The sequence below is a fragment of the Protomyctophum parallelum genome, assembly GCF_964188405.1.
Source record: "Protomyctophum parallelum genome assembly, chromosome: 1".
In the NCBI taxonomy this organism is placed as follows: domain Eukaryota; kingdom Metazoa; phylum Chordata; class Actinopteri; order Myctophiformes; family Myctophidae; genus Protomyctophum; species Protomyctophum parallelum.
In genome coordinates this window covers 29,663,458-29,677,079 of record NC_139697.1, presented here as the reverse complement: position 1 = coordinate 29,677,079, position 13,622 = coordinate 29,663,458, and the positions used below count along the sequence as shown (strand labels likewise).

The 13,622-nt window shown below is 41.2% G+C and overlaps 1 protein-coding gene across 1 annotated transcript; it reads right to left on the bottom strand.

Moving 5' to 3' along the window:
• Window positions 1–7,183: 7,183 nt before the first annotated feature.
• cks1b (CDC28 protein kinase regulatory subunit 1B) lies at window positions 7,184–13,185 on the bottom strand. The gene is made up of 4 exons (XM_083789366.1): window positions 13,036–13,185; window positions 12,770–12,842; window positions 12,392–12,519; window positions 7,184–8,404 (listed from the first exon to the last, which is right to left on the bottom strand). The coding sequence occupies exons 2-4, from the start codon at window positions 12,826–12,828 to the stop codon at window positions 8,361–8,363; spliced, it is 231 nt and encodes a 76-aa protein (XP_083645492.1). The 5' UTR covers window positions 12,829–12,842; window positions 13,036–13,185; the 3' UTR covers window positions 7,184–8,360.
• Between the last annotated feature and the right edge of the window lie 437 nt (window positions 13,186–13,622).

Genomic DNA, 13,622 nt, shown 5'->3' with positions numbered 1-13,622 from the left:
ACACCCTGAACGCTGCCACATAAATTCACTGCACAGTACAAGAGCTCACAGCTTGACCCCTGCTGCTCATATCGACAGACATTACCGATTTTTCCACCATAGGACACCTATGTGTGTGTGCTTTGCAATGGACCCAGGTGTGAAAATAACCCTTGCTGCCAATCCCGTTGGTCCGATTAAATAGAATAGACCAACCAACACTGCAACTCATACACAAACACACAACCACCATGAACTCCAATGAGGAAGAGGAAACACACAACCACCATGAACTCCAATGAGGAAGAGGAAACACACAACCACCATGAACTCCAAAGAGGAAGAGGCTGAAAGAACACAAACACACAACCACCATTAACTGAGGAATCAATGTAATCTAAACATGTTAGATCAGCTTCACTGAAAGTGTCCCCGTGGATCAATTCTGGGCCAGACCAGCTTCATTGTCTCCACCAGGCCGAAGGCATGGGGGGAGAGTATGTTTTGCACTCCGTCCGTCCGTCCGTGTGTCCGTCCGTCCGTGTGTGTGTCCGTGAGCAGCTAATCTCCGGCACCGTTAACCCGCTCGATGCCAAATTTTGCACACACACTCCCTGGATGCCAACGATGAACCTCTGCCCCAAAATGTCCAGAACGGCCTGTTATAGCGCCACCAGGAGGCCGCTTTGTGCAAAACAAGTTTTTGCACAGTACACCTACAGATTTTGTCCAAACATCGCGCAAATTGGTACACAGTCTCTCTAGTTTACTTTTGTTGCCCTTTTATCCAACCACCAGATGAAGGCAAGCTGCAATGTCCTACATTCCTATCCTGGTGGAGACCTGTGCCCAGAAGGGCACTTTTTCTAGTTTGAAGTGTGTTTTGACGTTGTGGCTCTTAAGGGCAGGGCCATCTAGAAAGGTGCGTGCGTGCGTGCGTGCGTGCGTGCGTGCGTGCGTGCGTGTCTGCGTCTGTGTGCGTGTGCATGTGCATGTGTCTGTGTGCATGTGCATGTGTCCCCGGCTTATCTCGCAATCAGTCAAAGGAGGGAACCAAAATATTCAACCAAATACATGTATTTTCCACATTTCCCACAGTTTCCTTAGCGTGACGCATCTTGATGTTACAGTGCATCCCCCTGGACATGATGCTAGTATGTCACAGGGACTTAATCCAATCCTTCATGCTGAGTGCCAAGCAGAGAGGCATTGGATACCATCTTTCTAGTATTTTGCCAGGGATCATTCTGGGAATCCATCTGCAAAACAAAGGGAAAACAGTGTCTGTCTCGAGAGACTAGCCAGGGATTGAACGCTGACCTCCCAATCTCATAGTGGAATCTCTAAGGACAATGCCACTGAGCTTGTGATCCACATGGAAGCCATGCCGTTATTAGACAGTAGGCTCTCTTTACTCTTAAAAAAAAACTAATGTACAAGAATGTCAATAAATATATTGTTTAAAAAACAAAAGTTGTTGTCAACCCGAAACAGAGATATCTTCCATGTAAGGCCTACTGTAGTTCCTAAAATCCGACCAGCAAAGAGATGTGGTTTTGGCTTTGAACTAAGACAGGTTGGAGAATCCATACTTTTCCAAACTAAAGCAATACATCTATTGCCAGTGCAGCACCCAGCCAAGACCCGGCCCACTACAGCCCTGCCAATCGGGCTCAGTCCTATTGGCACGACATGTTGTGTGTAGGTCTGGCAAGTGGGGGTTCAATCCTGCACATCAATACAATCTGGGGTAGTCGGCGGTCTTGGAGCGCGGGGATCCTTGTGTGATGGACATGAGGGACATTGTGTGCGGTGGTCCGCGGGACGCAGTGTGAAGTGTGAAGCGCAAGGACGCACTCCAAAGATTGTAGCACCCAGCCAAGACCACAACAGCCCTGCCAAGTGGGCTCAGCCCTATTGGCACGACAGGTTGTGTGTCGGTCTGGCGAGTGGGAGACTGGGGTTCAATCCCCACTCCTGCGCATCACTACACCAGCAATCATGGCCAGTTTGGTAAACCACACATTGTTTAGCAAGCCTGTGTGATTTTTGCATACACCAGGCACTGGCATGAAACTTTGAAAATCAAGACTATGTCAACTTAATAATGCATAATGTAAATGCAGAGAAATACATGCAAAATTGCAAATAGATATTTATATACACATTCTGAACAGTGTACGACTACGCATACACACCTACTGTATACCTCCATGATACACAACATTTAGAAGTAGGAACCATGCACACAGCACCAAGCACTTCAATGTGTGCTTATGCAATATGCAATATGTACATCATTTGTTATTCTCTTTCTTACTATTGCTGCTATTCTTTATTATATTTAGTTAGTTTTTTCTGCGACAGTGTTGAAGAATTGTACTCATCTAGGCTATATAACAATTACAATTGAGAATCTTGAGGTTTAATTCTAAATACAACATTTGTCCCACTGGCTCTCTGGAATCATAAGTGATGTGTCTTGGGTGTAAGTGCTCATTTTCACATTTCCATTCCATTGACGGTAATACCTTTTGAGGCAAATCATGTAAACTAAATTATACATTTAGCGGTATGTATTATTCAAAGACTAATTTACCATGGACAGTTTGTTGTTTCTTTGAAATTAACCTGGTTTAAGGTGCCCTTTCATGTATACTTTGAAAGATGATTCTTATAAATGATTTAATGGTGCTCTAAAATTCATTTTTAGAACACAATTCTGTGGACTGTGGACATCCTAATGGTGCAACCTTGCAGACTTTTTGTTTAGCCCTCTTTCAAATAGCAGCTTTCTCTCTCTCTCTCTCTCTCTCTCTCTCTCTCTCTCTCTCCTTCCCTCTTTCTGCTCTATTCTTCTCTATCAAATTTGCCTCCCCTTTAGAAGGCACCCCGCTGTGCCACCGACACCCAGACATACTGTAAATACCCCTTCTCGCTACAGCACTCCCCATCTCTCTGTCTGACCTTCTTTCTCTCTCACACACACTTTTCCTTTCTCTGTGCCCCTACTCTTATTCTCTCACTGTCATTCCCACCACTTGCATCTTTCTTTCTCTCACACCTAGTCTTTTCATCTCACAAATTCTCCTTTTTTTCCTCCCAGCATACATGTCTCTCCTTATAAGCTTAATTAAAGCTGTACTTTGTCGGACGCCTGTGTCTCTCAGTGAGAATAACAGATTTTCGGTTTTTCAGTTAAAAATAAAAGTAATTTTTCTGGATGTCTGACAAAGTATACCATAGCTCACTCCTCTAATCCTCTCCTGCAAGACCATTGTATCTGGCATGGCTTTGTGTCCTTGTTTCTCGCCTTCTATTCCCTGTGCAGATTTTCTCCCCCCTCTGCATGCTGCTCTCCTTGTCCTTAGCATCTTTTTCTTCCATCGCACATTTCACTTGCTGTAATTCATTTGGGTTTGTAATTACCGGTATTCATTTTTTTTCATATACTAACTACACAGAAAAATCCTTACAGGTCTATTTTTATACTCCATGAGTTGAATTAACAAACACTCATATTATATATATATTACTGTGTAGGCCTACCTGGCAGAATCTGATAGGACCTCAGGCCTCTTTATGGAAGTTCAATGTGTCTGTGTGTTTGAGAAACTGATGCACGCAGGCAGAGATTATGATCATTTTGCCCTCTTGTATAAACTGCGTTCAGCAGTGGTTCTTTTGGCATATAATCCCTAGAAACAAAATGTCTAACCGCAATTTCCCAGATTGGTCACACACTGAAAAACTGCTGAACCGTGACATTCAAGCAGCGTGTGCAAGTTGTATTTTCTCATTTTGGATCATTACCCTTGATTAATTATTGGAGAAGGCCTGACAGCAGAAAATATTGTTTCACTAGAGACAGCATTTATCATACAGACTGTAAACATAATTGTAATTTATATCGGAGAAGTATATTTTCTCATTTCTAAAACCACCACGTGGCTCAATGGTGGGTACCCAGCAGTACCCACCCTTAAATTGAGACCCACTGGTGTAGCCTACAGCAAAGTTTGGGCAATAGTATTTCGTCTTTCCTGTAAACGGTTGCAGGTTTGGGTTATCATTCACTGGCAAGCGTTCTATGGAAACCTTTCCCAGCATAATTCATAGATACCCCTGTGAGCTATTGCACCACCTTTTTTTTAACTCCACCCCATGAGGCGTCAAAGATCTCATTCTCACCACACATCTCTGGATCTCAGCAGGGGGGTTGAAATCGCTGACCATCATATCTTGGTGATTGCCAACCTCTGCAACATTTTTCTGGAGATGGGAGGAAATCTCCCTGTGATCCCCCTGCCACCACAAACATTTTATTTTCCACATTATCCGTATCTGCCCCAGATTGTGGTTATCATCCATGTGTAAAGGCTTCCACGCAGTGTCTACAGTACACCCAATCCCAAACCATGCATAGCTTATGGTCTCAGTATTTTATTTATTTTTTGAGACCACATAAGGATTGATGGACATTGAAGTGATTTTCAGACTTGCACTGTACTGTATGTAAATAAGAGGAAGTATAGTCTCTCTAGGCATCAAAATAAATATATGCCGACAAATACACATTTATACGGTTAAAATTCTGGAATTCTGTGCAGTCTATCTACCACCCAGCTGAATATAACTGCTAGTCTTCCCCAACTGTGTAATACTGCCCTCCATAGCTCAAAGTTTAAAACACATGTATATTTGTTTCTGCAGCCTAGAAATAAATGTGCAGAGAATATTTGTGTCTTTGCACTACTTTGCACTGACATAATTAAATAATGATTTCTCTCACACATGCTGTTCATAAATGTGACCCTTTAGGAGTAAATGTTACTCGTTTAAGTATTATCCAAAGCCAGCATAATGGCCAAAGTTATATCAATGTTTTCCATATACATAATAAAGGTATTGCCATACAAATATTAATAGTTAAAAAATAATATAAGAAGAAGTCATTATATGTTGCATTACATAATGTTCCTATTTATTATTCTCTTGATTTTAAGCTGTTATTCCGTTTAAGAAAAACAAATCTATTATGCCAATTCCCCTTTTAAGTGAGCAATCCTTGAAAGCACTACCAACAAAAATAGTAATACGGTACCCATTGTGAATAATTTGACTGTGCTGTCTGCTGAATCTGTTTATGGCCATTAGATTGTGGAGTCAGTGCAGGATAATCAAATATCTGGAAAGGCTGTGTTCGTTTTTTTGTAATAGGCTACTATATCTGCGTAGCTCAATGGGTAGAGCATGGTACTCACACTGCAGGTTTGTTTCCCACTGGGCCAGCCAATGCTAAAAATGTACAGTATGCACTGTGATGGGTCATCATAGCATACAGTAGTTGACAGGTGTACAGGGTAACCACTTACCAGAAATATTTTAGAGGCAAATCACCTTTTCCACCCAGTTGAACAAGAACACATTAGCAAGAGTGACTTATGCCTGTGACAGAAAAACAAACCTAAATTAAGCTTAAACATTTTATACACTACTAATGTGGACACTGGATCTGCTGTTGTCTTGCATATTGTACTATAAATAGGTGTGCAAAGAACAACCACTAGTTTCCAGTGTGACACCCCACTGTCTCCATTTTCCAGAGATGATACTGTGCTTCGTTGCAGGTCCCAAGTGAAGTGAGTGGGGCCTGGAGTGCCATCGACCAGACTGAGAGCGGACACCTGGATCCAGGTTTCAGAATAATTTCTTCAACACATAGAAGTAAAACTATGACAATCTGCAAAACTGTGGTTGCAAGGCTGTCTCCTACTCCTTATATATTAAGGCAGTATACAGTATATGGTCACTGTAGATAGGTCAGTAGGTGACTACAAGTGGCTCTGTAAAAAGTCAATGTCATATTACTGTTATAATCTAGGCTCTAGGGGAATTACTACACATTATTCAGGGGATCGATGACTGCAAACACACTATAATATATATATTACATAATTGTTGCGCCTCGACTTTGCATGTTTCAGTATGGTGGAAATACCAGTTTGATGCTATAAATGCAATGAGTATTACAATTTCACTCAAAAACAGAGAAACAGTTACATAAATGCTTGCTTAATATTTTGTTATTCAGAGAAAGAAAGGAAAGGTACAGTACTTTACACCGAGCCATCACGTGAAAAAGTGATATCCAAATGCGGGTTGCTCATTTTGATTTTATTTTCCACTGAATGTTTCGGTTTCCGTCCATGGCAACTATATTTCATTCTGTATGGCATTTAGTATTCCTCAGGTGACTACATGAATAGATATGTTGACATTCACAGTAATAAGTTCAATAAATGCTATTCAAGCGTACCATATTATTAGTTCTCAATAAACATGGATGCTGCCATGACCATTAAACATGTTAGTCACTAATAACTAAGGTTAGTCACGTTGCCATAACCGTATGTTGGGTTGGTTGTATGTAAGGTGGTAGCCTTGGGTCAAGACTATCATAGATGGATTTTATTGATTTTGATATTTGCATATCATACTACCATGATAGAATGTATCAAAATAGATCAAATATATATTTGATAGTCTTGATCCAAGCCAAGCAAGGTGGACTGGTAGTCACAAAGATAGTCACAACCCTCCCATTAGCAGGAAACCCTGCTCGTGGTGTAAAAGAGCAGTGGGCAACAGTCTTTGAGCCTGTCGGTGAAACATCTGAACCAGGATATGGAAATGAACAAACGCTTAAATCTAATTTATACTTCTATGACCATGTAGCTTTGGGCAAGCATGGTTGTATGACAAAGTATAAACTAACTGGGGTTTAATTACACTGAGTCTACAGTGATAAAGTACACTCAAAATTAGATTTGTTCAAAGCCATGGTTTAATCTACCCGATTGAGTGCATCAGACACATTTTTAAACGACGAAAATGTACTTTTACAGGACATTACAAAGTCAGCTATACATCATTTTTTAAATTACATCCATCATTTTGAATACAAAATATGTTTACTCTTTGAAAATGACATGGTATTACAAACCTAAACAGATCCTCCTTAAGCAATCCCTGAATCTGATTACAAGTCATTTTGGGGAGAGGTGACCAACTAATTATATATTCAAAAAAAGGATACATCACTTTAGAAAATCTTGGCTTGTGAGAGATAAACTCAAATCAATGAAAACAGTATTTGCACATAATCATAACTAAAGCATGGTATAAAAACATAAAGCCCAAGTCTGCATGTCAGTAAAGGTTTAATGCTCATTTCTGAACCATCTCAAGACTACAAATTTGACCAAAAGCAGAAGGTACTTTCTGCATCCAAATATCAAGGTCACGGCTATGTTCCCATCTCATAATCCAATCATACAACCATAAATCTATACAATGAGACTTCATTATTGTTAACAAACATCAAGATAGTACAATGGCTTCAACTTTTATTTCAAAGTGGGAATAAAAAATTATAAATATTGGAGCAGCTGATCAGTACAATCAATTCACCTTGAAGAATAGTAAACTGGCTGCATTACTCAGCATCCGAGGCTTCTGCCACTTACATAGATGCAGGTTTTCCATGTGCTTGATTAAGATTAAATGTCATGTTACAGTGTCATTTAAACTGAGCAGCAGCATACCACATATTAAAAACCACCATCAACACTTTAGCAACAGTGGGTTATCAACAGCCAGAAGCTCATGCCTGGTAAAAATGTATCTGTGGTTGGTATGTTTCTCTACTTTAGTGAAAGAATTGCAAACTCGAAGGTACTTTCTTTCTATGGTAAATATATAAGGATGGGGAAAATACTGAGTGTCACACATCATGTTCAGTTCTTTTTTCTTTTAAAGGACATGCTTGCTTATGAGGCTCTCACTACTAGCAGGCTCAGGATCTAACAATGAGAATAAGAGACACATTGGCACAGAATACACTGGTTTAGAATCTGTTTAACAAGTTTCATTCCCCAGATGTTAAATCACAAGGACAAACATTTTAAAAGCTTGGAATGGTACAGTGATACAGATTCAGTAAGACGCAAGAGAGAGAGGGGGAAAAAATGGATATTAAGTTGACAGGACAGTGTGTGCCGTTTTGCACATAGCCGGCAAGTGGTAAGTCACAGATTGCAGATGCACCAAGTATTTTTCCAAAAGAGGCATCATGATCTTTGTGTTCAAAAGTACTTTTCCCTCTCTTTTCATTACTGGGTCCATCCTTCTCTCCAGGTCCAAGACAGTGTGCCCAACCAGGGAGCTTCAGATAATGATTTTCCAAGATCATCTTCCACTCACAGTGAGCTAGTCAATCTATCAAAACGTGATCCCCATTTGTGGTGTGTAGTTGGGTCTGTGGTGCTCCCCAATAGAGCCAATCATCTCTGGACCCCAAGAATCTCCCCTTCAAAAGTTCATTTGCAAGGCAGTGGGCGCCTGAACAGCAGGATGTGTGGCTCTGTGTAAAAAGGGTAGAAGGGAAAAACAAGATTAACCACATGAACCATAGCGACTCATCCCTTTTCTGGGTAGGTCATAACATTTGGTGAAAATAACCCAACATTCTGCAGTAACAGTATAGTATAGTTTAAGATGTCGACATGAGCAGCAAAACACTGGTTACATTTGTCGTATTAATGGTAAAAAAAAAAGGATACAGAAAACTGAACATTTTTAAATCAAGTGCCCCATTCCAAGCTAAAAGTTATGTTGAGCTACAGTATGCGTAACGGAGAATCGGAGCTCTAAGACAAAACACTCATAAATCTCAGGATATATTTTGCCAATCTGTGCACCCTTTGAATCCTTGGGAAGGTGGTTCTGTATACCCGCTGAGCATATGGTGGTGGTGTCAAAGGTTGCAAGTAACCAGATAGCCATAGCCCATACAACCCGTTATGTATTCTCTTAATAAGAAAAGGATGCAACAGCAGGCATTACAAATGGTCCCTAGCATTGTCTTTAAATAGGCTTTTTCTAAGAGAAGGGTGCGTCTGTTTTTTCTGCAGAAGAAAGCGAAAAAGAAAAGGAGGGATCGACTCATGCAGTTTTTGATTCATTGAATACTTAGTCAGAAATGTAACAGCATGTGGTACACTGGTATACAGTCTGACATAAAGGCTAAGCCTGGGGCTTAACGGTCCAGGCACCTTGGCTGGTAAGTGGTAATCCAGCATGACAGTGTGTAACAGGTTCGAGTCCCGATCCTGACAAACTTTGCTGTGTCTCCCCCGCGACCCACTAATTATCATACCAGTTGCCGTGCGCTCCCTCGCAACCACCCGCCTCCCCGTTAGACAGGATGACAGCGCGAGCAGCGAGCGGAGGGAGAAGAAAATGAATGCGCAGTTTGACAGGCAAAGCTGTAGCGGCACAACAAGCGGCAAATAATATACAGTTACAGTAGATAACTAGAAAAAGTGCCCTTCTGGGCACAGGTCTCCACCAGGTTATCCACAGATCCGTGCAGTTAGAGGTAAAAACACTTTTCGGCCAGTTATAGCGCCACCTTGAGTTGAAATTGTTCATGTGGCATTTCGTCCTCGGCCTAGTGGGAATGTGCGTGCACAATTTCACGGAAATCACACGATGTGTTCATGATTTGCAGCATTTTGTTTGAAACTGAGCACTCCTGTGAACTTTGGAAGCCAATCTTAACCAATCAGGATCGAGTCTGAGAAATCTGAAAGACCCGTTTCGTTGAATGGCTCTAGAGAGACTGTGTACCAATTTGCGCGATGTTTGGACAAAATCTGTAGGTGTACTGTGCAAAAACTTGTTTTGCACAAAGCGGCCTCCTGGTGGCGCTATAACAGGCCGTTCTGGAAATTTTGGGGCAGAGGTTCATCGTTGGCATCCAGGGAGTGTGTGTGCAAAATTTGGCATCGACCGGGTTAACGGTGGCCGAGATTAGCTGCTCACGGACACACGGACGGACGGACGGACACACGGACACACACACGGACGGACGAAGTGCAAAACATACTCTCCCCACATGCCTTCGGCCTGGTGGAGACAATAATACAGATCCAGTGCTGGTTGATGCGTTTGTAAAGCGTTATACTATTAGTATTTATTATAGAAATGGTAAATGGTGCATGTATATAGTACCTTTATCCAAGGCGCTTTGCATAGGTTGTGCATTACATTCACACACACATACTCATACACCGATGGCAGCGGAAACCATGCAAGGCACTAACCAGCACAACAGGAGCAATTAGGGGTTCAGTGTCTTGCTCAAGGACACTTGCTTAAGGACACCAACTTTCCCCGTGTCCTGTCTACTTCTATCAATAAAAAGGCAAAAGAAAAAAGCCCCAAAAAATAAAAGTCCAGTGGGGACTTGTTTCCATTGAGGTTCTATAAATAAGAGGTGTACAAAATGTGGGCTGGGATATATCTATTAGATTGCAAAATTCGCAACGTTAAAACATGAATCCATTGTAACGTTAAAACATGAAATAAAGGTTAAATGTTCACTTCAACGCTGCATTGAGGATTTCTCTGTTTTATATTTGATTATTACATTAGTTGCTCCGTTGTAAATGGTGCATTTATATAGCACCTTTATCCAAATCGCTTTACATAGATTGTGCATTACATTCACCCATTCATACACTGATTGCGGCGGAAGCCATGCAAGGTACCAACCAGCACATCGGGAGAAATTTGGGGTTCAGTGTCTTGCCCAAGGACACTTCGACATGCAGACACTAGACAGGTGGAGCCGGGATTCGAACCGCCGACCCATGGATCATTGGACGACCTGCTCTACCTCCTGAGCCACAGCCGCCCATAATGTTGCTCTTAGCCTACCAGTAATGGTAGGCTAAGGTTATTACACATGCATGTGTTATTGTGTGTACTTAGCGTCCTAAGAGTAAGAAGACCTTGATTTTGGTCAAATAATGTTACTTGAAAAATAAAATGCTTTATAGATTTCCTTAGCTTTTACAGTAATTTAAAACATGGCCGTTGTCACTGTTAAACCAATTGTCATGTCAATTTTCATGAATTAATTCTACATTAGGTTAGTTTCCCTGAAAATGTTGTGCAACCCTGTACAGAAACCTGGAATTCATATAAACTAGTCAAATGTTTTTTTTTGTTGTGGCTTTCGCTTTTATTTTATATTTTTCATGGAGTGATAGCTGACAGGAAATCGGGAGAGAGATGGGGGGAAGACATGCAGTAAAGGCCGTCGAGATCGGGAGTCGAACCCGCGGCACACTGCCAGACTGGATTACCAGCCAAGGTGCCTGGACCGCTGAGCCACGGCCCAGGCCCAAATGCTTCATTTTTGTGCCCTACCAAGTTCATGATTCACCAGTTAATGTTCTTACACATACAGTACCACACATACATTAACGCAATGTATCTGTACTTGTCAAACTAGTTTTCACAGGGGTGGGATAGACCAGGTGTTCTCAACCTGGGGGTCCCCTCAGCGGGTCGCCAAATAATTTTGGAGGGGGTCCCCAGATTATATATATTATTATTTTTTAAAGAATCGCTGGGTCCCCAGCCAAAAAAGGTTGAGAACGAGTGGTTTTCAAGCTGTGCAGACATGATTTTGGGGGTGTCCCCAGACGGTGACAATTAAAAAAAAAAAGTCAATACCATAGACTGACATAGAAGACACTAATCCATAGTCTGTATCGATACCAGTAGTCGATCTGATAACAGTTAGACCTACGTAAAAACAAGAATCAAGCTGAATACCGCCTTCTACAGGAATATTGTTTATCAAGAATGTTCTAATCATACAATATCTAAAGATTTGTGGCTTCCAACATGAGGTTTGGGAGACCGCAAATTAATATAAATATTCATGTTAAGATGTAAATATTAAGTCCACAAAATATACATCTGTATAATTCAAATCCCTGACTGCAAAGTGCAAATCCTGGTTATGTGTATATGTGGTTCTCTCAACCTTTTCAGGCAGGGAGCCCGAAACCCCTCAAATTGATATTTTTTAATTGGGGGACCCCCAAAATAATAATCATATTTGTACTGGGGATGTGGACAGACACACACACACAACAAACATTGATTAAAAAATAGCAGATCTACAAGCTCACAGCGTTGAGTTTGTAGATCAGCTATTTTGTATTTTCACAATCTTTTGCCTCAGTCACAATTTGAGTATTTGACTATTTTTTTTATATATATATAGTTTGCTGATTACTTTTGATGCAGTAATGCTCTTCGGTAGTAGGTCTTAAAAGTCCTTTAATTGTCACTGAAAAATCAGACTCACAGGTTTGAGAACTTCACTGTTGTATACCACAGGCCAACACCACCGTTTTGGCCTTGGCACATTTTGTACAAGCTGTATTATTATGTACCCAAATGGAGAACCCATCATCAAAATAGTTAAGGAAAAACAGCACACTCCTTTCCTTTGGATTTGATGGAGTCATAAGAGACTATTATGTACCTGGCTGGTGGATCATGTAGTGCACCCATCCTTGGCTCTGCTGGACCCCGAGGTTCCTCCACTCAGTCTCCGACATCAAATGGGTTTTGGGGACACGCTTAGCAATATCCTTGGGCAACATCACGTGCCTATCGACACAGAAGGCAACAATCATCATCATGAAGAACTGACCCAGGTTACGTCATAATTTGGACAGCAGCTCCGACTGTCGAGCGCACAGATGACCAAAGAGAAAGCATTGTTTTTGATCCTCATCAACTGAAAATCGATCCGCCTCCGATGGTGACACAGTTGAATGTGTACATTGTGCAGGATAATTAACATGGATGTAAACTACTGTAATAGTACATTTGAATAGTTTTGATAGTAGTGTCATACCTGTACTCGTATTTCTCATCATCATATTTGTCAGAGTAGTAGATCTGTTTATGGGACATGGCGTGGCGATTGTCTGTTTATGAAAAAAGGGCGACATGTCAACGTTAGCTGGCAATATCAAAATTCATAATTTATTCGTCGATTATGTAGAAGGGACAACACAAGTCAGTTCTTTGCTAAATGGCTAACAGCTAGAACACTAAGGTCTGCTAAGAGCTCCTTTAGCTATCGCTACTGGCTGCAGCTTATATCTAGTGAATGCTTACCTTATGTGATATTTACGATGAATAAACGGCTATAAAGCTTGCAAGTTGCTATAAAGTTAATAAATTATTCCGATGTTTAGCGTCTTGTTCTTGTAGTTGTTGACACGGCGTGCACTGCAGCATGAAGTGAACGCTTCGCTTTTGTTTCCCTCTCGAATATGACTTGAACCCGCCTTTCACCGTTCAAAAAGCCCTCACTGCCCACCATTGGTCAAAGAGCCGATGCTGGTTGCTTTCCATTGGTCAGCCGTGTCTGTCACCGGAAATGACTTTACGTTTCCACACAGTCTCATGATTGGTCAGTAAAAAGGAAGCGAATTGTGATTGGTTCCTGGCTGCGTAGTGCTTAAAATCCATGACCATTCTGTTATTATCTTTGGTTATTATTATGATCAGGGGCGTAGCGTAGTGGTCTGCTACGCGTCGCTAATAATTTATAGTAAATGGCACGGTAATGCACTGCAAAGTAAAAATAGATACGTTTCAACTCTCATACATTTCTCATGGAAAGTAAATGAAGAAATCAATTGATGTGTTATAAGATTGTGTATACAGTAAAGGCTTAACAACATATGAATGAACGTTTC